Below are 27,689 nucleotides of genomic sequence, written 5' to 3'. Positions count from 1 at the left end.
TGTTTCTTGATTGATAAGTTTATCCAGCCATTTTTGATGAAATGGCCACTAGCTGAAATCTTATGTCATGCTGTTGAGAAGTTTGTTGGCTTGTGACTTTGTTTCCTTGACCTTTAAAACCAGAGCTTTATAATTATGAGACTCCATTTCTGTAAGACTGAAAGATTCACGGTTTCTGCTTTTACTTTTAATGCTGTGCATACTTCTGCTGATATTCTGTTATTTACTTTCTAAGACAGGACAATTCTAGATTTTCTTCGTGTCTTAAAATATACACTTTCAAATGACAATAAACTGAACCTGAGTGAGGAAATGGTTTATACTGTGCTTAGTTTTATCTTAATACATTTTAAAGCATGTTACAGAATTCGAATTCAAGTTAGTTAATGCTATTCATGAGCATCTATCAAACTCACAAGCATTTTCACAGATGAATATGCATAATATAGGGCATAAAGAACATTATTCAAATGGCTGAAAAGAAAAAAAATTAGGACTTTAAGGAATATCCCTAATTTCTCTCCAACTCATGTTGTTTCATTTAGGGGGACCTCCTATTTCACATTTTAGATGTTCTTAAAATATCTGCATAACTGTCTGAAAGACTAGAAGATTAGAAAGAAAAATGATTACATGAATGCACTTCAGCTCTGGAGATACCAAATCATTTTTTCGTCTCTTAAAAGAAGAAAGTTTAGTTTTTGAATATTTCATTTGTAAAATTGACTCTACTATGTAAGCAGTGTTTTAAGTTCATTGGAGATAAACACCCATGTTGGTATAGTAAAATCCCATTTTTACATAATGCTTTAATGGAAATGGCAGTTTTATGAAAGGAAAGTGACTAGTAAAAATCTGAATGATGCTCACAAGCTCTTACATCATTTTTATTGGGATTTTTTTTGTATTCTAATTCATTAATACAGGAGAAAAGGAGAACACTAACATAGTTTATTTCCTGTAATTATTCAAATCAAGTAGAATTTGTTTTCAGTAAAATTCTTGAATTGTCCAGAGTGTGGATTGAAGGGTTGGCCTGTTTTTACAGAATGTCTTGATTTTTTCACATTAGACTTTGCTGTTTTATCAGTGACGTTGTTCACTTGCATATATTTTTGGTATTGTTTCCTCTAGATTAAAAAAAGGGCCTACGTAAGCCCAAGAAGTCTCTAATACTTAAAGGTTTAGGACTGAGTGTTGAGGGAGAAATCTGGGATATTTATTTATTCTACTTGTTTATTACAAATAATGTTTGTTTTTTTAATAGTTTAGACTACTTTTTAAGTGAATCATATAGGTTAAAATATTATTTAGATTGCTGTGTAGTAGGTTAACCAGTGGAGTTTCCAGAAGCAGATTAGTGTCCGCAGTTAAATTAGCTTTATTTTTGTGGACTACCTAGAAGAAAAGGTCATTGCTGAGGAAAAACGCACTTAAACTTATCCCTGACTCTGATTTATGAGGCAGCAGGAGGAGGAAGGGACAGGGGAAACTGAGTTGGAAATGCATATTCTTAATTTCATCACAGTGAAATCTCGCCAGATCTCTGTTTTCTGCTTAGTATGCTTCAAACCACCTTGGAAAATGCTGTTCTTTGGCGGGGTGGGGTGGTGGATGTGGATTTGCGGGCTCTTATGAATTCTTGGCATTCTGATCTGAAGATGCTTCCGTGTTCTTGAGGCAGAATTTTGTTGAAACGAACAGATTTCAGCTTGTATCTAGAAAGTTGTAAGGCCTGGTGGTTTATGAATCACATTCAGATTATCAGTGAGAGTACTGTTCCCCCATAGGCTTTGTATTTGAAAGCTCACCTTCTTTCAGATGGCTACATTTTTTTTAATCTGTTTTCTTCTCCTTTCCCCCCAGCAATGTGGGGCTATTAGAGCTGGAGCTATGCTTATGTGGAGTTCTTGTAGTGGGCCCTTTTTATGTGAGGGCCAAAGAATGTATGTACATAGTGATCGTGCCCGTGTAGGTCTGAGCTGTGTTTGTGTGCTTATTTAATTGCTTTCTTTGACTCCAGGAAACCATAGTTGTGTTTTGTTTTCTTTTTTTTCTTTTTTACCCTTGCTGAAGTGATACCATTTCAAGCAAAGAGACTTACTGGGAGAAAACTTCCTCCGTCTTCATTCTGAGCCAGACTGCATGTGTTGGGGAGTAGAAAAGAGTGTAGCCCTGGATAATCCCGCATAAAGGTGCTGCCTTCAGCACCAAGTGTCCTGTTTCTCCCTGGAGGCCAACAGCTTGATACAAGGACGCAGCGTGGTCAGCTGGCTTTCCCTCACTGTGGCTGCAAATCCCCTGGAGCCACAGGGTGCCCACCCTCAGTAAGGGGGTGACGTAGCTTGTAGGGAGAGGCTTTGTGTGGTGGTCAGTAGGGGAGACAGAACACCCCACCTCTGGCCACAGTTGGACCTGGAGAATGCCCCCCTCTCGTGGCTTCCAGTTTGGCTGCCAGAGGGTTAAAGGCAGGGCTTATGGGAAAGGTAAGCAAATGGAGAAATTGTTTTTAGGCATTTCACTTTTTTTTTTAACTCACCACGTGGCTTGTAGGGTCTTAGTTCCCCAACCAGGGATTGAACTATCACCCTCGGCGGTGGAAGTCTGGAGTCTTAACCACTGAACCACTGGGAAATTCCCTAGCCATTTCATTCTTGAAGGTGTCTTTGCTCAAAGAATGGAAGTAGCTTTTAGTATAAGTAACTACAAAACTATAGATAATCCAGTAGTATGGTAGTTCCTGCTATAATATGATATATGCATTCCTAAAAATCGCCATCCTATACAAAATAGCACAGAAGACGGTAAGACTTAAGAGGAAGGAACAAGGTTAGAAGCGTAACACTGAAAAGCTTTGTTGGTCACAGAAACACATAAAGATGGGAACCTAATATAAGCAGAAGCACAGTTTAGCACACATTAAATGGCTCAGAAATAGATAAATACTGCAATAAATATGATGCTTTACCAGGAAAAACTGACGTTTGCCTGTGGAAGTGGTTGTTGGAAGAGTTACAGTTTGTGAGGGCCGCACAGTGAGCCCACGTAGGTGGTGGTTGTGGAGATGTGTGTAGTTGTGTGTTTTCTGTATCTCTGTGCCATTCAGTTCAGCTGGATGTTGTTTTCTGTGATCACTTAGCGTTTCTTGCAGACAAAATCACACATAAGCAAATGTGAAATTCATTTTATGCTCAGATTGTCCCCCTAATATGCACATCAATCACATTGAAACAGATTCACATTTTCAAAATAAGCTTTCTAGCAGAACTGGCTGTAGTTTATTTTATTTTGGAATTGAGTCTCTTTTCCTTTCTTTCTTTTCACCGTTATTGATTTCTTAATTTATATTTGTTAAGCCCATATCAGATTGATTTTTCATACCCAGAGTACCTCCAGAGGCGAGAAAGCAGCCTGAGATTTTAATTTTGCTGGTGGTAATCCACGAGGCAGTTTCCTCCTTGGTGAAGGACTCTCAGTCTGTCTCCATCTCTCAGCCCCAGCCCCCATCCCTGTACTAGATGCCAGGCGCTGTGTCGGAGATGTGAAAACTGGTAAGGTATCATTCTTGTCCTCAGAAGCTCAGAGTCTCATTGAAAAATGTTAGAGGCACAGATGTAAATGTCTTTGTTGCGGATCTTCTTACGGAGCAGATGAACCAACTGTGTGTATTTCTTAGTTTGTGAGCACAGGGGCACATATACCTCCCCACCCCATCTCTGAATTCCCTGTGAACGTAAAGATAGGAGTAAAGAGCTTGCCTGGAAGACGCACAAAGACACCATTGCTGTACACAGTGAAAAGATGTACATTTGAAAAGGGGTTGAAAAGGACCTAAGAGACAGTATAGTTCAACCCTCCCACCTAACTCCTTTATAAACCTTACGGGTCAGGTTTCAGAGAAGTTTCGGAGTAATGTGAGTAGTATGATCCCGTTTTTGTTACCACACACACACACACACACACACACTCATGTATGTATGTACAGTTTGTGTAAGCATAGATGATGTGGATGGATCTCCCACAGTGTTAATATTAGTTACCTCAGGGGACAGGGGAAAGCTTATTAACTTCCTCTTTAGACATCTTTTATTGTTTGGCTTGTTTTAAGAAGCATGTTTTACTTTTTTAATTAAAAAATCTAATAAAGTAGAAAATGAATAAATAATAATAAAAAAATACCCTCAGGGCACTGAGCTTCGTTTCAATCTTCCAGTACCCCTGGTAGTTAAAAGTGAACGTGCTGTTTTAGGTGTGGGCTGCCCCGCAGGACTCTGACCTCACTGTAGCATCACTGTAGTGTGTGTGTGTGTGGGGGGGGGTGGTTATGTTTACAGACCACTAATACCTTGAAGTCTTTCTTGGATCTGCTGCCTTTGGTACTCTGCCTTTGATCATCATTTTGGACCCAAGTCTAGTCCTTTACCTTCTCTCTGTTAGATTTCATCTGGTTACTGTGGAAATCGGTGTTCAGCATAGGTTAAGAGCTGGCCTTGGACTCAGGCTGCCTGGTTGCAGACCCTCGCTACCACTACCTACCGTGAAAATTTTAGACAAGTGGTACATTCTCCCAAGCCTCAGTGTTCTTGTCTGGCGGTTAAGTTGTGAGGTATCAGAGAGACCCTGTCTGCTGGAACACTCACTAGGCCAGGTGCCTGGTGGTGTGATGAGACTCTGGTGGGTTTTAGCTGTCACTGTTGGTGCGTCAGCCTCAGCCCATCTCTCCTATGTGTCATGATGAAATGATCGTGGGTCAACCACTTTCCACATCCACCCTGACCCCGTACCATAAATCAGTCTTTCCTCCACATGATCCTCATGGGATCCCCAACCAGTCCCTGTCTTATTCTGCAGGTCCCTTCACCGATGTTGTCACCACCAACCTGAAGCTTGGCAACCCGACAGATCGAAATGTGTGTTTTAAAGTGAAGACCACGGCACCGCGTAGGTACTGCGTGAGGCCCAACAGTGGGATCATTGATGCAGGGGCCTCGATTAACGTATCTGGTAAGTTCTGAGAATGAAGGCCTGAAGGGTGGGCTAAAAAGGCTCCCTAGAGTCAGTGGGATCTCTTCAAGCTTGTGTTTGCGGTATAGCAAAGGTAGATCGTAAGCATCCCCATCCCCCCTCCCCCAGCTCCCTACCCTCTGATTAAAAAGCTCGGTGGGTCCCACTCACCTATTGTTTTTCCATAATTAATGCCTCTTTAGTTTAATACTTACAGCCTTTGTGCCTCAGTAGTTAGAGCAAAATTAAAGTGGTAACATCAGACTTCACTTGAGAATGAGTTGGGTTTTCACTCCCTTGAAATTAAATCTGCCCTTTGGCAATAAATAAAAAAAGGGCTAAACAAACTTAATTTTACTTTGTGGGAGAAAGCTAAATGGAGTTATTTTCTTATTTAAGCTAAATGATTTCTGACATTAAGCTCATGTCATTTCCAATGATTGGTAACTGCACTTTACTGATTGTGAAAAGCTAAGGGAGATGAAGGCTGAGGAAATTGGAGTGTATTCAAGGGTGCAAGTTTTGTGCATGTCTGATGGGTTTTTTCCCCCCTTCTGTCTGAGAGTGCATTTATTTTCCAGAGTCCAACTTTTGAAAAGATGCTGGTAGAGTGCCCAAACTGAGAATTGGATTTCAGAATTAAGGAGATGTAAGCGATGGGTTTGAGTTTAAATGTATTTTAGAAATGGAATAAACTTTGAGCTCATTAGGACTTCTGGATAGAGCAGTGCCTTTTGTATTTGTGGAGGAGCTCTGGGGGAGTGTGTGTTAATCCTTCAAGTATCAGGAGACTGTCACCAAGGGCTCTGAGGCATCATTAGAAGCTACTCCTCATTTGAAATGGGTATCTGGCTGACTTTTTTCCTGACGGATTTTGATTGTGATACATTTGGCTATTCATTTGACACCTGAAAGAAAATGACTCACCTCTTTGGAAAGATATAAGGTGTTTCATTATCTCATGATTTCTGCAGACTCTTGTTCCCTGCATCCTCTGGGTTCTCTCATTAGGGTGCGCCCACACCGGCTGTCCCCCTGTGTATTTCTCTCTGAGCCTGCAAGACCTGACTCTCGAATCAGGTTATTATCCAGGAGGAATCAGGAGGGTGGGAGCCAACATTTGTTGAGGATCTCCTTTGTGCTGGGTCTGCACACATATTATCTCATGTAATTTCTGTTACCTGCCCAGCGTGGAATGCATTGTTTTTACCCCATTGTACCAGAATGACTCCGGTGACCACAGGCTCACGAAGCTGACCGGTGACAAAACCAAGACATAGATCCTGCTTGTCTGGCTCTTGTCCCCAAACCTTCTGCACTGCAGCGCACTGGTCAGGGAGGGGGACCCAGGATGTTGACACTTCAGCATTCCTTGGATTCATGTGGTTTGAGTTTTTCTGTTGAAATCAAGGGCAAATGATGTTTTTTATTCCCTTTTTAAAGTTGACTTTTTTTTAACCTCTTGATTTCCTTGCCCGTGACACATTTAAGCACGGTTGTCAGTAGATGAGACTTTTACCCAGTTTTCACAGAAATAAATTTGGGGCAGCAACATCGTTTCCTGAATAAAATAGTCTCGACAGTCAGATGTACAGTGTAGGTGTGCCTTCTGATATTAAATATGAATGGGTGAGCATAAGTGTATCTCTTTCAGAAAGATTCACCCCTCCCCCATCAGAGGAGTGGTTTTTAAAGTAATAACTAACCCTGGGCATTTGTTTTGATTTGTGATTGTCTGCTAAGGAAGACCAAGATTTTGTGGTTGTGGCCTTCCTTTTGCAGATAAGAAGGAAAGGTTCAGGGGGTGGGGGGTGGGGTAATCATTCAGGGGCATCTGAATGCCCCTGTGGTGATGATGGCAGAGCTGGTAGTGGAAGCCAGGTGTCTGTCCTGATCCAGTGGCTCTTTGGTGACACCAACTGCCTCAGCAAGGAGGTCAAACCAGTCAGTCTTAAAGGAAATCAACCCTGAATATTCATTGGAAGGACTGTTGCTGAAACTCCAATACTTTGGCCACCTGATGTGAAGAGCTGACTCATTGGAAAAGACCCTGATGCTGGGAAAGATTGAGGGCAGGAGGAGAAGGGGACGACAGAGGGAGTCGGATGGCATCTGTGAACATGAATTTGAGCAAATTCTGGGAGATGGTGAAGGACAGGGAAGCTTGGCATGCTGCAGTTCATGGGGTTGCAGAGTCGGGTACGACTTAGTGACTGGACAACAACTGCCTCAGCAGTGTCGGGATGGCTCTGCTTACAAATAAATATGAAACAAAATACCTTGGCTCTTAGAGTATCATGTACTTGGGGGAAAAAGCAGTTGAATAACAAAATGTCCTTGTGTTTGCAGGCCTGCCTTCTAATGAGACAAGATTATGCTTACACATGAGAAAGGGCTCCTTTGTTTTTATTTGGTGTGCGTTGGCCTCAGTACTTGAGGTGCACCTGGGCGAAGCCTGATTTCATTGCCTTTCCAGGACAGCTTCACCTGTCGGCAAAGGAGGCCAGCCTCCACTTGCTGCGGTTTTCTGTGCTGAGGTGCCACTGTATTGTTTATTAGACAGTTGTGTCTTGGGGCAGAAAGCATTGTACTTTTTCAAGGGTCCTCTTACAACACAGCCATGTGATGGCATCTAGGTGAGAACGTGGAGTTCCAGGTTCCTTCAGCTGGGAGCCTCTCCTCAGAAGGAGGAGGAGGACGCCAGCAGCGGGCAGTGCAGAGGGTTCAAGGCCAGCTTCCCTTCTGTGGGCGTGCGTGGCTGAGCTGGATTGCACCCACTCTACTCAGAGATGAGTAAACCTGGGTGCAGAAACCCAAGAGGAAACCCACGCCCTGCTGTTGAGCCTGTTGGCCGGTCTTTGGCCAAAACTCCAGCCTCTGAGCGTTGTAGTTTTCTCATTTGTAAGATGGAGGGAATGGTATTCACGTCAGAGTGTTTTACCAGTGCTGCAGAATTTTAACTGGAAGTGTGGTGCAAGAGTGGGGTTGCATTTTCCTCCACTAACTTTGACAAAGACTGGCTGGTTTCTGTTGAAGGTGGGTTGTACATAATCTGAATTGCAGTTTTAGAAATACATCAGTTTGATGCGTTTTACTAATTTATGGAATTTTTCTAATTCTAATTTAAGAAATTTTTGTTTTTCTTCTTTATGTAATATGCATTTGTTTATAGTGAAAAGTCACTAGTAGATTTTCAAATATGAAAAGGAGGTCATCAGGTCAACTGAAAATAACTAGCAATGTTGCCCTGTCTACACAGAATGTCGCAACATACCGTACAGGAAGTTGTTCTTTCCCCCATTTCTGAAAACCCTAATAGCAACTAGGAAAGGTTATAAATCATTCTTAGAGAAGGGGGGCAAGCCGGGAGAGAAAGAGGAGGAAGAAGATGGTATCTGGAGCTGGCCAGAGAGACTGTGGTTTTGAAGGCTTGCAGGTCAGGGTTTTTATGGGGGAATGAGACGTTCTAGCTGTCTGATGTCTTTCAAGACATACCCTGTGAGCCTTTTCTCCGCCGTCAGCTTAATCTGATACTTGGGACCTCACATTCTGTGTCAAAAGTCTCAGCTCTGACCTGTTTTATTTTCTTCAGAAAATGGTACGTCGCATACTGGGGTCCTTAAACAGAACAAATCCCCGTGTCATAAACTTGGGTGGTGAAGTTACAGTTGGAAACCGGTATGAACTGAGCTTTAAGTGCCATAGCTGGAAACTTATGGACTTCCCAGCGGGCTGTTGTGGAGTCTAGTCACCCGAGTCTCTGAGTGAGTCATTCTCTTTGCCCTTTAGGTGAGGGTAGGTCCTCCTTTCATCTCTTTCTGATTGCCCCGTCAGGGTCTCGTCTGCTGGATGAGGCAGTGCAGTGGGTGGGAGGGTGCTGGGTGCTTTGTGTTTGCATTAATTGGCCCAGAATGCCATGGTTTTGGCCCCTTGCTCCTTGATACACACCATCTACTAGAGATGGTTTTGAATTATTCAAACCTGGACCTCAGCAAAATAGGCACACTTAAATGGAGATTGGAGAAGAGGAGATTGGATTTTTTCCCCCAGAGATTTTAAATGCAAGGAAAATAGAACTTTTTGAATTAATGAATTGTTTGAAGCAGTGGGGGGTCTCTCCATTTGTTCTAGCTTTACAAAATTAAATCTCTTTTCTGAACTGTCTGGTGGGGAAATATTTTTAAGGTAGATAATTTCTGAAAATGTCTTTGTGGTAAGCTGTTAGTGGTTGTAGGGGTTTTTTTTTTTGTTTTTTTTTTTTTTTAATACTGCAGTTTAATAACGAGGGAGTTTTCCATTAATATTCCAAACCATGTTTGCCAGCAGATACAGCAGGTGAAGTGGTAAAATTATGGGCCCATCAAAAATACTTACGCTTCCTGTAAAATGATATTAAGTTTAATATTTTTATAACCTTCACTGAATTCTAATTTCACTAAAGTAGCAAGCGTGCTTCCATTTGCAGTTCAATTATGCACATTGGTTGCCTATGTACCAAGCAAATTAGAAATTCGAAATATCTGGTTGGGGGGGTGGGCCTTGGAAAGAGTCGTTAAAGATACCAGTATTTAGGTATAGATACACTTTACTAAGTGTACCCTGGGAATCGAAAGTGGATTAAAGACAAACAGACAAAAATCTTCTGGTGTCTGAATCTGTATTTTAAATTCAAAGAATTCAGGAACAATGTTCATTCCTGACATATAGCCCTTTTCAGCACTTACTTCAATCACATTTAAAGCACAGAGTTCTTCCAGTAAAATCCTGAGGACAGAGAATGAATATCAGCAGCTCTTCTTGGATGGAATCACTGGTCAATTAATGTAATTGGGTAGGATCGCAATTGATAATTAATCCTTCTAAGATTTTGCTGACTCAGTTTAGTGGAGCCGCCCGCTTGCCCTGAACAAGCCAACCTTGGGCGGCAGCTTTTAGGTGATTAGCACCAGAGTCTAAGCCCACTGCCCTTACAGAAGGAAGTCAGGCATCCGTCTGTCAAGTGCTGATAGCGGGAGCTGTATTTGGTGGATTCGGGCATCTTAACAGCATCATTCTTCGTGTGATCGTCTGCTTTGGAAGTCTCTGATAAGCGAAACCTTGTTATAGATGGTTTTCATGAATCAGGCTTTATTACTCTCAGATAAGAACAACTCAAGAGTCGTACTTACAAGATGTCTTTAATCTTTTTCCCCGAGTTGAGATTCTTTTTTAAAAAGAGGGGGGTAGATTACCAATAAAAATTTAGCTTAATTGTGCTTTTCATGGTTTCTTTAAAAGTTTAATTTTAAAGTTTTTTAAGAAGAATCCCATGTTTCACTTTTTATGAGTTTAACACAGTTTCCTTATTCTTTCCATTTTAAAAGATCATGGTCAAGAGGGTTTATCCAAGTACATTCAGTCCACCTCACTTAGACAAAAGTAATTTCAGCTCTTACAGCGTGGCCAAGGAGCAGAAACCAAGCACAACTTGGGAGCAGCCAAAAGCCATGTTCCTGTCACTGATGGCAGCTCCCTGCACGTTGATACACCTGGGCTTCTAACCTTAACTCTCCCGTTTATACTCTTACTTTAGACTCTTTATTAACCTGTTCTGATGTCCAGCCCATCACAAGCCAGAATGAAAGGGAAGAGCTGTGAGAGGTGGCCACAGTGAAGGCCTGGACAGGAACACCCCAGAGGACAAGTATGGGAGAGACAACAGGGGTCTGAAATTAACCCCAGCCTCAGGACAGACCCTTCTCCCTGCACAGTGGCCCTTGCATGTGGTTCAGATTAAGACAGATGTATTGTGAGTTGATAATCAGAACATGAGAGTGCTCAGGAAAGGCTATGTGGGATTCCATTATAAAGCATTAATGGAGATAGGAGAGTGTGTTGGAATTTTGAAAATAGATGTGCATTTTAAAAGATATTTTGAAAGAGAATGAGTGAGCCATGTTCTTAGGCATGTATATGACGCACTCTTCATTTCCAGCAGTATTGGGGTACATTTGTACTGTAAACAGGGCACAAATAAGTTAATCAGACTCTGAGGAGTTTATCATCTAAGATGAGCTATACTGAACCGGAAGATCCTTTAGAGAATGCAAAGACAATTCACGTCAACTAATTTATAAGTAGATAAGATTAATTACCCACTAGACTCATAGTTCTATCCATGGGTCCCTGAATAGGCATAAGTCCAGGAAATTAGTCTTGTTTTTAACATTTTGAGCATCCTGAAGGAAACGATAAATTTATTCCTGATAAGGGCACCTCGTCTAACTAAAATGTCTGATTCCTTTGCTTTAGGCTAGAATTCTGTCACCTCATTGTGGTAACACTGGTTATTGTAAGCTGTTGGCAGAGTGCTGGTTTGTCTCTGATCAGTTTCCAAAAAAGTGGAGCAGTGACTTCATTATGACGTTGTAAATGCAGTTTGGTAGAGGACAGTTTGACAGAGGCATAAAAGCGAAGAGATAGAGGACAGTGGTGATAAGAAGTTTAGAAACCACTGTCTTAAACCAGGAGATGAAGAGTGAGCATGGGAAAGGTGAGCCTGTGGGAGAGCTCTGTATGGGTGGTGTCCGCTGACAGAGTAAATCCCCAGTAAGGATGAGATGATGAGACGGCCTTTGGGGGGTGCTTTCAGCCTGCCTTCTCCGGGCGTGGTTCCTGGACCAGCAGCAGCTGGGAACAGGTCTGAAAGACGTGTTCTCAACCCCACCCCAGACTTGTGCAATCAGAAACTGGAGGTGGGACCCTGCCACCTGTGTTTTAACACGAACTCCAGGTGGGTCTACTGCAAGCTGGAGTTGGAGACCCCCTCGTTACAGAGTCAGACTAGTAGAAGGTTCAGAGTCAGTGGAAGCCCGAGAAGGAGTGACATACTGAGAAGCGAGTAGGGCAGGTGGGCCACGAGGGATGTGCTCTCCACCTGAGGCCACCGTGGTAAGAGGGGCCGTGGAGGACACCTGGGGGTGTGGGCGTGGCCAGCACCCTGTGCCTGCCTGTTGGACCAGCAGCGTGACCAATTGTTGGATCATATCAGGAAACTGAGAGAACGAGACTGTGGACGTGAATTGACTGTCTTTTACTTGGGAAATAGGTTTTTTTGGTTTGAGGAATATCGAGCTGGTGAACCGGGTACTTGGGTGAGATGGGATATGTGGGTTACAGGGGCTCTGTAGAGAACTTGTCTGAGAGAAACTGGGAGGAGGTGGGAGATCTAGTCGGAGAAACTTGGATGTTGGAGGAGGCCTGCACTGAGATGGTGGTCATGTGAACAAGGAGAAAGGCATGTTAAAGATAAAATTCTGAGATTAAAAAATAATAATAAAGCAGGTGCCAAGGTGCCTGTTAAGCTTTTGTTCATTTGCTCAGTTGCCATTATAATGCAGATGAAAGTGATCTGTGACTTGCCCGGGTTTTCATAAGCTTTTATGCAGCATTTAATCAAGTCATTTCTCCGAGGTGTGTGCACTTGTGTGTGTTAAGTAGTGTATATTCTGCATGTCTTCTGAAGAAAGTCCGATCTTATTGATCTAGTGTTTTATGACTGTGAAAGCCCTTTCCTAACAGGATCCCACTTTTGCAACCTGCATTCAGCTGACATTGTATCACAAAGCATTAGTGCTGGTGAGTGGTGACCTGGTCTCCAGGCCGTCTCCTGGTAACGGGCTGCTTTTTAATGTAGTATCAGCGATACATTTTAAAAGTAGGATAGATGGTTCATTTAAGAGGGTTTTATCATCAGTGTCTCTGGAATTCAAGTGAAATAAATTAAGTTAATGGGGAGCTCTTTTATAGCCTGTCATGGAAAAAAGTACATAATTTCTGTCACAATTTGCATGTATGGAGCTGAGAGAACAAACGATTAACAACATTTATTCTGTCATGTTCTCGTAAAGTTCCAGCTAATAGGGTATAGCAAATTGAACTTGACATGACATGATAGTGGCTGAGAAATACAGACTTCTGGGCATGAGTTGGGGGCAGCACGATGCAGATGCTGAGGCCCAGGAGCCTTCCTGAAGTTTCAGGAAGTCTGGGTGCCACCTGGCCTCCTCACTCTTGCTCGCTGAAAGGGGAGCCCACAGGAAGGGAGAGCTGGTAGGTGGCAGACACCTTGTTTTCCACCTGCTGCTCTAGGCAGGAGAGTCGCTGCAGGGAGGGAGGGGCCGAGCACCCGTCTCACACCCTGCGCTTCCTGAGGGTCACCAGTGGCCACCGTTCTCACTCACAGTTGGAAGTTTTCTCCTCGCCAGCCTTAAGGGTGCACTGGGCATCTGTGCGTCTATGTTACGAGTCCCTGCCCTTTACAGAGGGTATTTGACCGCCCCCTCTGCTGTCTCCAGTGCTCCTGTAAGGTGGGTTAGTTGCCACCAGTACCCACTTTGTGTGCTCGGAGGTCTCCGTGTAAGTTCTGTCTTCTTGAGGTCCTTCTAACTCTGCGCATGGCGACTTGGCAGGCTGTGCGCTTTAGGCCTGGAGTTGGGCTGATGACATCTGTGAGTTCTGAGGGTGGCAGGGGTATCAGACGGTGACACCTGCAGAGGGGAGCACGCTGCGGCAAGGTGGCTTGGTTAGCCGAGCACAGGGTGCCCCAGTCTCCTCCTGTCAGGGACAGGTGTGTGTGCAGGTGTGCACACGGGGCTCGAAACTTGGTGTGTGTGAACTGCTTTCTCTTTTGAATGGCACATTCTCCCAAGAGGGGACTGTAGGAAGCCACCAGTGCCTTCCCTTGAATTAGCAACCAGATAATTTTCCTCCTGGAGGGGCCTGAGAGGCACCCTGATATAGAATAATGGTAGCAGACCTTCTGGTCTCAGGGCCCCTTTTGTATATGCTTATAAATTAAAGACTAAAACAGTTTTTTTTTTTTTTTTGGTTTGTGGGTTGTATCAATATTTGTCGTATTGCAAATTAAACTGAGAAATTTAAAAAGTATTCTTTCATAACAACTTTAATAAATACAATTCACACATTTTTAGTGAAAGATAACTTTGCAAAAAATTATGGCATCGTTTGATACGTTTTGCAAATTTCCTTGATTTCTGACTTGATAGAAGACAGGCTGGATTCTCTCAGTTGCTTTTGCATTTCGGTCTGTCACAGTATGTTGTTTCAGTGAATGTATATAAAGTAAAACCACCTTTACCACTGATATGTATTGTAATTGTAGGTATTCTTCTTTGATACTATGCCAGAACTTGCCGAGCAACACTTTTTTTCAAGTTCATCAGTACAGTGTAGACTCTGACACCATGCCAATAAGCCATTTGAACTTTGTTTCACCAAGATGCATTGGTTTCACTCGCACTTGATGGCTTTGGTAGTAGTATGCCAGCTGAGTTACACAGACCTTTCAGCTGTCGCCATATTTCATTATCCAGTATCAAAAACGTACATTTGTTAACTCTCCTTACTGATCTCACTGGGGAAACTGTGAAGCTCATGGTAGCAGAGAGAGGTTTCCCAAGATTCTGAGTTTTTTTGAAAGCCTGGATTTTATCACTGACAACAGTTAAAAGTTGTCTTCCTTACGGTGACCGGTTCACTTTATTCATTTTTAGGAAAATATCTGCCATATACCCAAGTGTGAATGACCATGGTTTTTCTGTCAGTGGTTCCATGAGAAAGTATCCAGTTTAGCTCACAACTCGCAATGGTTACACAAGTGCTTTTCCCAGGGCAGCAGAGATGCCACACTGCACGTGAGTGGCAGTGCTTGCCATCCGCTCAGGCACCAGCAGGTTCACCCACTGTTGCTTTTGTGCCCGTTACTGGGGGTAGCAATGCAGTGGAAAAGACATGTGATGTCTTGGTATCATCAGGACCAGCTTTGACTTTGTGGACCACCTGACGTGGGGGTGGGGGTGTCTCGTGATCTGCGAGTAATGCTTGGAGGACTTGTGCCGTGGACGCAGAACCAGTGTGGAGTACTGGTCCATCAGTTAATACTGGCCATGGGGCCCAAGCAAGACTGCTTAGCCCTTCTAAGCCCTGTCTTCTCATCTAGAAAAGGAAGACGTGGCCATCTTTATGATCGTTGTGAAGACTGGTGGAAGAACTAAGGAAAATATGCCTTCTTTGGTGCCTGGTCCATACTACGTGCCAGTAAAAGTGGTTTTCCTTTTTCTCTTGGGACATTGTGAAGGCACTGGAGACAGGAGCATGGTGCGAGATGGAGAGATGAAAAGGAAGGGTCAGTTTACTGTAGGATGGGCCTGCAACCCACACGCCCTTCTTTCTGGCTTGCAGCTCCTGGAGGAAAGGGGAAAAGAGTGGGAGGAAACAGCTGTTTATGTGGGGTTGTCTTAGGGTCCCTGGATGCAGCCGTTCTTTGTGTGTGACCCAGTGTCATTAAAGCTAAAGAGCCAACTTCTCTGAGAATTAGCAGTGTCTTCTGATTGCTATCATCTCCTGGGCCATCTTTACAGATAATCCTGGCTCAGCCTTAGAGGCCTCCACAGTGGAGGACTAGAAGCCATTTACAGCTGGGAAAGCAGAGCCTCAAGGACGAGGCAGTGTTTCTGCTAAACCTGTGCCCTACTGAAATCTAAGTGCAGTCTAAGACTGAGTTCTTTCCCATTCTGAAAAATACTAGAGTGTGATTTTATCACAGCCAGGTGAGATATGAAATTCTCAAAACCTAATTCACTTTAATTTTTTTAAATGAACATTAATCTGATAGTAGTTGGAAGACTGTGACCCAACTCCAGTAAAGCTGACATTCCCTGTCCAGGCAGGATCACAGTGCGTGTGAAGACAGTGGCTTCTTTATCACATACATCTTCCTTACCGCAGTCTTAGAGGTGGAAAAAATGCAATGGAAATTCAGCTTTCAGAATAAAAGTCTGTGGTGTTGACCTGCTAGTCTGGCCATTTGTCAAGCCCCAGTATGTAGCAATGCTCCAGGAGAGCTCCTGCTAGCTCAGCGATGCCAGCAGCAGACTTGTCTCCATTTCAGGTCCCAGGCCACCAGCAAGAACCGCTTTTCCAGGATAGAGCCATGCCTTTACACCTGTAAGAATAAAATTTCAAATGGAGTGGCCCTGTCCCTGTTTTAAATGACTTTGTGTTCTCTCTGCTGATGATTTCACTTTGAATATCAGATCCTCAGATTGAACATATTTATTTTATTGATAGACTTTCTCTGTCCCCGAGAGAGAAAGGACCCGTGCACCTCCATGACAGAAAGGGATGTTTGCGTTCCTCCTCCTCGTCACGCGTGAGATCTGTGATGGGGGATCTGGGGACGTGACCCCACCTCGTGTCAGTATCCAGTGTGGATCCAGAAGGGGTGCTGAACTGCATGTTTCGCTGCTTACCAGCGTGGTGGCCTTGAGCAGGTCCCTCACCTTGTCGGGTCCTGGGTTCCTTTATAAACCAGGCTTAGGGCAGGGCCGGTTGTCTGCTGCAGGGGTGGATGGCTGTGAGGCTTTAAGGACCCAGGAAGCTCTCAGTGGGCTCAAAGGCAGGAGAACACTGGTGAGTGGCCAGCACAGGAGGTGCTGGTGGGGACGGACAGAGATCCAGCCCTCTTGTGGCCCTGAACTTTGGCCCTCCAGTCAGACCCCTCTGTCATGGTATTGGGCAAGTTAGCTAACTTTTCTGTGCTTCAGTTTTTCCATCTGGAAGTAAGCATCAGAATACCTTCTGCAACACTCCCTGCCTCTGAAGGATTAACTGAAGTGATGGTAAAGCTGAAGGGCAGAGCCCAGCTTCTGGCCCCAGGGGGACTCTCAGTCCCGGGGAGCTCTTCTCTCATCAGGGCTACAGCAGGCTTTCCCTGTGTGTGAACAAGTTAGGTGTCAGGGAGCTCAACTAGATGTGTGGTTTCTCAAAGCTTTGTAGGAAACCTCGTGTTTTAAAGCAGCCGTCATTCAGTGGGGTAGGGTGGTAGGTCCTGAGGAGGCTGGCCAGAATAGGACAGCCCCTCCTTCAGTGGGTGTGCTCGGTCCAGGGAGCCTTCAAGGGAGAGTCCTCTAGGTTCTTGAGAGAAAGGTTGTGAAAGCTGGTGGGGTCTTCTGCATGCTGTGAGGGTGCGGGTTGTGAGAATTCTCTAACATCCTTGGCAAAATTGTGTTTGAAGTGTGACCATGACAGTCTTGACATGGAGACTAGCACAGAGAGGCCTGAACTGCTCCTCAGAGGCCGTGGACCGTCCTTGGTTCCTGAGGAGGTCATTGGCGGGTGCCTTCCTGAGCAGAACAGGCACAGGTGTCTGTGTCTGGTTGACCTGGATGGAAGGCCTGTGGCAGGAGTTTGGTCAGGTGTGCCATGGTGGCAGATCAGGGGCTGCGAGTCTGAAGTCCTGGGTCCTAAGCCCCGATCCTGGCTCTGCCACTGCCTGCTGTTTGACCTCGGGCAAGTCCCTTCATGTCCCTGACCTCAGCTCTGAGACCCACAGGGTGGGGAAGAGGCTGCTCATCTCAAACTGCTCACTTCACCAGGGGCTTCATGAGGCTCAGAGAAGAGCATCCTGGTGAACTGCTTTACCACCAAAGTGCAAGTATTAACGTAACAAATGGCTGCCGGTAACCAAGCTCTGACCCTCCTAATGAAATATTTTCTTTCTCAGTGATGTTACAGCCTTTCGATTATGATCCCAATGAGAAAAGTAAACACAAGTTTATGGTTCAGTCTATGTTTGCTCCAACTGACACTTCTGATATGGAAGCAGTAGTAAGTACTGAATGCTTTTTTTTTTCCCCCCAGTAATTAAAAAAAAAAAAAAAATGAATAGGTGCAGAATTGTGGGTGCATGCATTTCAAAATATGTCAGAATTGTTTTTAAAGGGGAATGGTGCTTTTCAGGAGGTTTGTACTTTGACTGCCTTTATGGGTTTCTAGAGCTTTGATTTTAACATTTTACGTAACTTTTAGAACACCCTTCTGACTTTTCTACTTGGTTTCCTTCAGCAGTCCCTTGTTCTGGTGGGTTGTGTCTTGAATGGTCTGAGGGTTCTCTCCCTTCACCCCCTTCCCTCCTGCTACAGAAAAGGGCAGTTTTTACTCTAGAAAATGCTTTCTGCCTCTTCTTCCCCATCCCCCAGAATCTTGAGGGATGGGGGAGAGTTGAATACTAAATATCCTTCAACCCTTTAGGCTTTTTTCCCCCTGCTTGGTTCTAGTAAGTGCGATTCTTTGTTTTTTTGTTGTTGTATCCCTGCCCCACCCCCCACCCCAGCTTCCTTCAGTTTTTCTACTCCCCCCCCTTAAATACATGTTCAACTCCATCTTTTAATTTTGGTAAAAATAAGTTGACTTCATTTTCATAAAACAAGTAATTGATACCTTATAGTTGACCCCCCATTTCTCTGGGTTCTGCTCTGTGGATGTGAAGTACCAGCAGCAGCAGCAGCTTATATGAAGGACTTGAGCGCCCACGGATTTTGGTAGCCATGGGGACAGAGCCCCACCTCCAGTCCCCTGTATTGATTTTTCTGGAAGATGATTATAATGACAGTTCTACCCCTAGCTTTTTGCACGCGTGAATGAATCAGCAGGCATCCTGGTGCTGTGAGTGAGAGTCACAGTACACTGATAGACCCTTAATATCCACAGCACCAGGGAGGACAGACTGTCTAGTCCTCACAGTTTGGAAAAGAAGGGCAGGACTGCCTCAACATTTTCACAGCTTTCCAGATCACCAGCTGAAACTTAAAGACTGGAGTCGTCCAAGGAATGCCTACAAATTCGAGTTAGCTAGGATTCACACTATGTGTTTTTTCTTCTCTTTCGAAGTTTTGTTTGAAGTACTGTTTCATGCACATCCTACCTTCAGGCCCCTGTGTGACCACACAGCCATTTCTCTCAGTCTTAGAAAAGCATAGCTGACCACCTTCATGCTTATGTAACTCCTGGGCAGGAAGTGAAGGGTAAACTAGACATTTGAGGTTTCAGAGAGACCAGCTATCTTAGGCTTTGTGTTAACATTCCTTCTCACGGAAATAATTACTGATACATTCACTGCTTTCACTTCCTAGAACATGGTGTGTCTCTTCATGCTACTTTGTATGATGAAAAAAATGTATGGCAAATGCACAACATGGACTCTCCAAGAATCTGTTCTGTTTGGCTTTGCTGCATGGCTTGGTGAAAGAGCATGGCCTTGGGTATCTTGGGTGTGAGGCTGACTCTGCCTTTTACTAACATTGTGGCCTTGGGTGGTTTTCATTAACTCTCTTGAGGGTTTGGTCGTGTGTAAGATGGGGGAGAAAACCTAGTTCCCAGGGCTGCTGTGGGATTAAATGTGCTGTGTGTAGAGCACGTGGCAGAATATCTGGCAGCTGTCTTATCTGAGTGCTGCTATAGGCCAGGCCTCAGGGTACAATAAAAGTGAATTTTACTTTCTTTCATGATAATGTTCATAACAATTAAAAAATGAAATGTACTTCGTTGGGAATCTGGGATATATACAAACAAGCAAAAATAAAGCTATGTGACCTGTAGTTTGTTTATACTAGACCCAACCAGTGTTAGTGAGAGCCTGTTATTTCTTTACTTTAAAATATTATTCTTCATATTTTTGATGTACTGAAAGTTGAAAAAACAGTAGTGCCTACTCTTCTAACCTTTACTAAGATTCACCTTTTAACAATTTGCCACGTTTGCTTTTTTTCTGTCATAAACTTTCTTTTTTGCTGAGTTCCCTGACTGTAAGATGCACTGTTCATGAAACTTCACCATCCCTGAATGCATTGTAACAAGGGCAGGCTCTTTCATAGGCTCAGTCCTGTTAAGTAGCTTGTCACTCATGGCTAAGAGGCTTAATATTAATTCAGTAATGTGTTTAAGAGAGAAACCCATATTAGCCTTTCCCAGTCGTTCAAGAAATGACCTTTCGTTGTTCTTCTACTAGTGCACACTCATCCTGTTTACAGTCTAGACCAGGTGCCTTGTAGAATGTCCCACATTCTGGATTTATCTAATTATTCCCTCATGACTAAATTCAGGTTCGGTATTTTTGGTTTTTTGCAAGGCAGTGTCCTGTGTGCATCATACCCCTCCTTCGGTGACACCAGGTCTGATTACTTGGTTAGGGTGGTGACTGCCAGCTCTGTCCAGTGCAGAGCACGTTTGCCCCTGTGGTTAAGGGATGGGTGATCTGTGATACTCAGAACAGTCAGATCCTCGAAGACCACTGAACTTCCTGCCTGCCAGCAGTCTTTCACTCTGTGATTTTTAGCACGCTGAGATGATCCTTGCCTGAAGTTCTTATGATACACGCACACAGGCACATGTATCTGTGCGTGCACGTGTGTGTGTGTGTATACAGAGGAGCAGACTTAAAATACTGCTTGCTGTTTCTTCATTTATATTCTGTGAATTTTCCCCATGTAGTTAAACACTCTTTGGTATCCCTTGAATGGCATGCTGTTCCATGACTGTGCCCACCATGGCTTACTTGGTGTTCCTGTTTTGCTTGACACAGAGATTATTTCCCGTTTTTGACTTATGGTACCTGTTGCTCTCTCTGCCTCCTGCATGGTTCTGGGGTCAGGGTGGGGGAATTCGTTCCTTTTGCTGTATCATCTTCTTGCTGTACAGGTTTACTCTATAATTCTCAGAACACCTGGGATTCCTGTTCTCCTCTGCCAAAATGAGGAGCCAGTAAGCCAGGAGTGCCTCCTCCCAGAACATGGATTTAGTCAGGAACATGTTCCTACCAGCAGGCTGAGGGAGTGGAGGTCAGCCCAGACAGTAGGGGTCACAGAGAGTGGCCTTCCCTTTCCCGTGCCCTGCTGGTAGTTAGCAGTGTTCTAAAATGACCGCCAAGTAGTATGGGCTTCCGCTTAGAAAGACACGCCCTGCGAAGTAAGTTGTATTTTCTTAAGGGGAACCCAGATGTCCTTAGGCCATCCAGATGCAGGCTAGAAGACTCCTCTGGGTCCAGTGGTCGTCTTCTCTGTCCTGTGTGCTTTTCACAGCCTGGTGACAAGGAGCACTGGTGGACGTGGAGGAGTCAGGCAGCACGACGGGGGCTGGTGAAGAATAATCAATATTCAGGGGAGCTGGTGTATTTAATCTTGTCACGTTAAAAATATTGAAATCTCAGCAGACTTAAGTTCTTTATTTGATGTACATCAGGGCTTTCTCATTAAGCGTATTTTTCTGAAATTGTCAGTTATAGGAAGAAAATCATTCTTCTAGCAGCTTTATAATATTCTGATTATTGAATTTAAATTGTTTTAGTGGAAGGAGGCAAAACCGGAAGACCTTATGGATTCAAAACTTAGATGTGTGTTTGAATTGCCAGCAGAAAATGATAAACCAGTAAGTATGTTTATAGTTAACAATAATTGAATGTTGCAAGCTGATACTTATTTGCATACCATCTCCTGAAAAACCAAGATTTAAGTTGGCAAATTATTTTCCTTCTTCTGATGTATGAAGAGAAAAATGAGCTGAAGTCAACAAATAAGTGGGCCTTTGTGAAATCTGCCTTTGAAAGATTCACAGAAAGAACTCCTTGAAACGTTTTTTTTTGCCTTTGAAAAGCACAACCTGTTGACTGTTGAAATGTCATAAATTCCGAAGAGCTTCTTTGACTTGGGCAAAGTTCTAGGTTGCTGTTACATTTAACAGTGGGAAAGACAAAACCAGAATAATTTGCCGTTTACCCCGGTGCTTGATGGGCAGGCGGTGGCGCGCGCTCAGCCCGCCTTGTCCAGGGCGCTGTCTGCAGGCTTCCTGACTGCGTTTCTCCTGAGCACCAGCTCTCTACCTCCTGAGCCCCAGATTCTCTTCAGTCAGAATGTGCTTGTAGAGGAGAATTTCTCGCCCTCAGCACTGCTAACTTTCGGGCCAGGAGTCCTTCACTGTGGGGCTGGCCTGTGTTTTGCAGGGTGTGCTGCGGCACCCTTGACCTCATCCCAGTAGCTTCCCCGGTTGTGATGACTAGAAGCGTCTCCGGATATCGCCCCGTTTGCCCTTCCCGAGGCAGAGTCAGTTCCCGTTGAGAATCACCCCCTTCGCTGCCTGAGCACTGAGGATAAGGAGTGACTCCCTCCCAGCTGCCGGCTCACTTTTCTCTATGTGAAACCAAAGCACGAGCCTGGTTGGCATGGACCTCCCTTCACCCTAGTCAAGAACCTTAAACTGTGTTAACACAGTTTAAGACCCATGCAGAATATTAAACCACCCTGGTTGTTAATAGCTGGTGGTGGGAAATAGAAATGTTCACGCTCTCAACATTATCCATAACGATCTCCAGGAATGCTGATGCTTTGTGTCAAAACTACTTAGCATTTTTTTGGCTTGCTAATGGACCACCGTCACTGTCCCATTTCTTTGAATGAGTGGTGGTCGTCTTTCCTTTTTTCCCTTCCCTCTTCCCACGGCACGTTCTGTCAGTTGTGGATAGTTGAGGACTGTATTCTGGCTCCAGCTGTGCGCTCAGAGGTTAGCTCTGTGTGTTGAGGTCTTGCCTGCCAGGGCCTCACTGCCCTGCCCTGGGAGACTAAGGGTAGAGCTCACTGTTCTCCGTTTGCTGCGTGGCACCCCCAAGGGCTTCCATGCCCGCCCTGTCCCCACTTATCACTCACCCCAGGGGGTCTCCAGAGGGCGTCACAGCGCAGTTGTGGCTGGGGAAGTGAGGAGCACATTGCCTCCCCAGGCTGAAATACCGTAGATGCTGTTTGTTGCACCTTCATCCCATCTCTGCAGTTGTCTTAAGTTCAGGAGACAAATTGTCCTCTGGGCCACGTCCCCTCTGGCCTTCTACCCCCACCCAGCCAGTCTGGGGGTGTTCAGACCTTTGTAGTGACAGTAATCTGTGGCTGATAACTCCTGAGCTTGCACAGTTGCGCTCTGCTAATTTTTCATGGCAGGAATGTGATAGTGCAGTGCGCACAGTCCCTTTTCTCTTTCTTTGAAGTGTTAGTCTCAGCCGGGCTTCATTATTTTCCCTCATCCATAATTTCTGGAGCCCAGTTTTAGATTATGAAGATACTAGATGATAAAGTGATCTGTTTTAAAAGTAAATGTGACATTGTACAGTGTGGATGAAACGCTACCCTGGGTGGTGTCTGCTGAGAACTACTTTGCTTTGCATGAAGAAGTCCTTTAATACGTGGTTGGTGACACTTGGGCTTTCATTTATTTCTGAACAGCATGATGTAGAAATAAATAAAATTATACCCACAACTGCATCAAAGACAGAAACACCAACGGTGTCTAAAGCTCTGAGTTCCTCCTTGGATGACACTGAAGTTAAGAAGGTGATGGAAGAGTGTAAGAGGCTGCAGAGTGAAGTCCAGAGGCTTCGGGAGGAGAACAAGCAGTTCAAGGTAATGGCATTTTGTTTCCTGATCGTCTCCAGGAAATGGGAGCTTTGCTACTATGGTCTTGGGTGAGGAGGTTGATGAAACACCGAATTTGTGGAGTTGTCTTGTATTTGCACATTTTTCCTCCAGGCTGAAGTTTCTATACCTTTCCTAAGGTTCTCAAAACAATCCTTGGACACACGCCCACGTGCATCCCAAATTAAGAACCAGTGTCCCTTGAGCAGTAGTTTTTCAACTATTTAAACTCTTGTCCCCTCATAAAAAGACAACAGACAAATAAACAAAAAATTCATTAGTGTAAATTGAAATTAAAAAAAAAACAGTGGTTATCTTGAATTCACATTTTCAAGCCCCTGTTCCATCCCCATTGGATGAGAATCTTTTTGAAGAGAGTAAAGACTGACCTGTGTTCTATTTTAAGGCAATCATCATTCTGATTTTTGAGTATCCTAAATAGGTCCAGCAGTAGGGTCTCATCCTCTATCAGTATGGTCAGGAGACTGGAGCTGGGATGCTGTCACATCCATGGAAGAGATTACAGGGAACCAGGGGCAGTAGGGTCTCTTTCTGCAGTCAGCTTGGTCAGGAAACTGGAGCTGAGGTGCTGTCACATCCATGGGGGAGATTACAGGGGACCAGGGGCTCCAGCGAGTGGCCCTGGCTTCAGAGGGTGGCCCTGGCATTGGGGGGTGAGGTTGCACTGGTGCTGGAGCGAGGCAGGTGTGTTACTCTTGGCTTTGGGGACCTGCGGTAGTGTGGAAATGACCAGCCAAACTTGGACTCGCTGTGTATCTTTGTCCATCACAGCGGCTTCTGGCCTCTGTTTATAAAACCCTGTTAAGGCCCCTTCCAGTGTTAAAAGTACGTCTTTCATACATAGTATTAAAGAGAGTGTTTCTGAACATCTGATTGTAGGATCTTTTGTTGCAGCTTAAGTCTTGAGGCTGATCTGTTCTTTTCATCTTGAAAAGATGTCCCCAACCACCATAGACAGTCACTCTCTGACTGCATAGCACCAGCTACCTACCATAAATTCTCTGCAGGTGACTCTTCCATTCTCTTACTTTGATGAGGTAGGAGACACGGGGGGGGGGGGCAGCGGAGTTTAGGAAGTGGCATCCTTGTCTTTCTCTGCAGTAATCATGATTTGCCTCTTTCAGTGACTGCTGTTAGTATGGAGTAAATTATGAAGCTGACACTCTACTTGTGGCTAAAAGTCTAAGATATGCCTAAAGCTTCTTCTTGAATGTATTTCTCTTCTGTGCCATTGAAAGTGATAAATAGGTAGAAATAGCTTCTATATAAACCCAATAAAATAAATGCTGTATTTTGCTGTGCCCATTTTTTTTTTTTTTTTTGGAGTTAATCGAATAGCACCAGTCATTTATCAGCATGCAGCAATATTGGCCATGCCCCATGAGCAAAGTGTCTTTAAAGTATTATCAGACCAGTCTTGACATTAGAAGATTCTTTATCTTGCCAGACAATGATTTCATGTTTTGTGTTGTTTCATACTTTCATTTGGCCACATATTTCCTAAGACCCTCCCATGTGCCCAGCACTGTGGGATACAGACATGGGCAGTCCCTGCCCTTAAGATAAGCCCCAGGGTAGCCGGAGAGACACAGCCACAAATACTAATAACCAGTCCCACAGAGGTGGCCGTGAGTGTTGTGGGGGGTGGGCTCAAGGGGCTGGCTGCCTGTTGTCAGATCTGTCAGATACTTGATGAGTGTGAACGAACTGAAGGAGAAGAAAAGAAAGTGCAGCTGTTGTGGAGGGTGTCAGGGATGGATTGAGGGTAATTAGAATAGGAAGGCCTTGATGCGTTCCCTGTTTGGGATTGTGAAGAAAGGAAAAGTGTCGATTCTCACAGGTCTGTGTAGGTGGGGAAAATGTAGCCAAGTTATCTTCATGTGTATGAAAAAGATTGTTTCTCCTTTGGTAGAAATTCCATGCATTAAGTAGAAAATATTTGAGACGTGTATATCAAGTTCAGTTATACTTTGATATTACAGACATCCCATTTTTGGTCCAGCAGTCTCCATGTAACTCAACAAGTATCAACCATAGACAGAGCTCTACATTTAAAAGCATCCAGGTCCCCTGCTTGTTCATTTCTTGGGATTCTTTTCTCTGAAGAACTTTTTTCTATAAATCACAGAGAACCACATTAGTGCCCTGCTTAGACAAAGGGACCAGCAGCACTGTGGTGGATGCATGGAAGAAGAGGGACCTCAAGCCAGTCTCTTCTCTGTAGGCTGTTTCTCCCATTTGCAAAATGAGGAGGTTGGGACTATATCGTGTGACGGAGTCTGGGCATAACACCCTGCCCACCTCTCCCACCGCCCCCCCCACCCCCTGCCAAACCTGCTAAGCTGTACAGCTGCCTTCCGCTGGTGCTGGTGGCTTGGACTGTCTTTGAAACGTGTGTTTGTTCCCCTAGGAGGAAGACGGACTTCGGATGAGGAAGACAGTGCAGAGCAACAGCCCCACTCCCGCGTCAGCCACGGCTGGGAAGGAGGAGGGCCTGAGCACCCGGCTGCTGGCGCTCGTCGTCCTCTTCTTCATCGTTGGCGTGATCATAGGGAAGATCGCCTTGTAGAGGCAGCATGCGAGACGGGGATTGGATTGATGGGTCCGCCATAGTGTGGGATTTAAATTTATCATAACCATGTGTAAAGAGAAATTAATGTATGATGACATCTCACAGGTCTTGCCTTTAAATTACCCCTCCCCGCTTGTGTGCACCCATGTGCACACATGCACACACACACACACAAATAGAACATAATATAACAATCTTTTAGAAAGTTTAAAACGCATAGTAAATGATTGGGGCAAAGAGTGAACCTTATTAATGACAAGGGAAACCATGATTAAATGGTAATGGCATGTTGTGAATGTCATTTTAAGCATCCATAGCCTTGGTCCACGTTGCTGGAATTCCTCTCTGCAAACATGACACTCTTCCCTGTCTGTTGGTGCTGGCCTCTGGGAAGCTGGAGCCCACCCTGTCGATGTCCTTCCCCGCGCCGCTCACTCACTGCGGGCAGCCTCTCCATGCCCACCCCGGCCATCAGTTCCTGGGGACTGGTGCACAGGGCCTGAAGGCACCAAGAACGGAGCTGTGGCCGCATCAGCTCTGCTCATCAGCAGTGGGGAGTGTGTGTTGCTGATTGACCCGACGCTCTGGAAGTCAAAGTCATTGAATGCTGTTCTCTTCAAGGGACCAAGCTAGATAACTATTGGTTCGTGTAGTGAGATTGAATTATTATTCAGAGATGTTTAATGCATATTTAACTTATATAATGTATTTCATCTCATGTCTTCTGTCACAAGATTATAATTAATTCTGTGGCCTAAAACCCACCTGTGCTACCTAACACCGTGGAGTGAAGCTGGCAATTGCTGCCGAAGGTTCAGGGCTCTGTGCTCACATGTGCATGCACGCACACACGCGTGTACACACACACACACACACACACACACACACACACACACACACACGTGTGCTCGTGGGAACGTTGGAGAAGAACTGCCGGGAAATGTCTTCTGTGTAGATAAGTGATAGCCACCATGGGGAGAGGACTCTCAGTAGCGGCAGTCAGCTCGAGGTCACTGTCCAGGGGAAAGAGTAGCTGGTCCCTGTGCTGTCTGTCTTCCTCTGCTCCTCACCACCACCCACACTTCAGCACCCATGCCCCAGTGTTGTCCTGACCTTCCCAGGCAGCCCTGACTTGGAGTCAGGGCGAGAAGAGGCAGGCAGCAGAGGGGCCGGGGAGAGGGAGCCAGCTCGGCGCGGCCGGGGTGTGGTGGATGGTGCTGGAGGGGCTTCAAGAGGGACTGTGGATGAGCCGTCAAGTAGTGATGGAGAGCTTGACTGTGAATTAATTTTATGCCGTAAAAGACCAATCCAATTCTGTTTGACTATGTAGCATCTTAAAAAGAAAAAAAAAAAATAAAGCCCCCAAATTAAGAGATCTTTTGTCATTTTGTCACTTTTGCCAAGTGGGTGGGGGTACTTAATATTTTTATCATTATTATTTTGTCATTGGAAGGTTGACTGAAAAATGACCCCTATCAAAAAAGAAAAAAGACCCTATGGATGAGAAATACATATGTTTACATGTGGAACACTCTTGGTAAACATTGAACAGACCTAGTTCCCAACCACAGACCCATCACATGAAGCTGTGGAAGCCTGGCTAGCAGTTATAAATTGGTCTCCAGTGTCTATTCCATGTGGGACCTAGGTACTTAAGAAAAGGGGTGAGAAGAATGAGCAGGGAAGTGTGTGCATTCTGCCATTTCTGTTCAGTGTAGCAGTTGCAGCAGGTTAATCTTTATGTGATTAATCTGCTACAACTCCTGGCCTTGAAAGGGCAGTGATTAGGAGGACTTCCCAAG

General features: G+C 44.6%; 1 protein-coding gene across 2 annotated transcripts in view; it reads left to right on the top strand.

The window, feature by feature from the left end:
* Positions 1 to 27,260, top strand: part of VAPB (VAMP associated protein B and C) — a 47,065-nt gene extending 19,805 nt beyond the window's left edge. The window contains exons 2-6 of one of the 2 annotated variants that reach the window (XM_043479126.1): positions 4,852 to 5,004; positions 17,570 to 17,673; positions 21,187 to 21,267; positions 23,106 to 23,282; positions 25,726 to 27,260. In XM_043479126.1, coding sequence (XP_043335061.1) covers positions 4,852 to 5,004; positions 17,570 to 17,673; positions 21,187 to 21,267; positions 23,106 to 23,282; positions 25,726 to 25,884 — 674 coding nt within the window. In that variant the 3' untranslated portion in view covers positions 25,885 to 27,260. The remainder of the gene's footprint in view (positions 1 to 4,851; positions 5,005 to 17,569; positions 17,674 to 21,186; positions 21,268 to 23,105; positions 23,283 to 25,725) is intronic. The other variant, XM_043479127.1, reaches the window with a different exon arrangement.
* Positions 27,261 to 27,689: the final 429 nt, after the last annotated feature.

The sequence above is a fragment of the Cervus canadensis genome, chromosome 10 (assembly GCF_019320065.1).
Source record: "Cervus canadensis isolate Bull #8, Minnesota chromosome 10, ASM1932006v1, whole genome shotgun sequence".
In the NCBI taxonomy this organism is placed as follows: domain Eukaryota; kingdom Metazoa; phylum Chordata; class Mammalia; order Artiodactyla; family Cervidae; genus Cervus; species Cervus canadensis.
The sequence above is the reverse complement of the archived record's forward strand: the minus strand, read 5'-3'. Positions and strand labels throughout refer to the sequence as shown.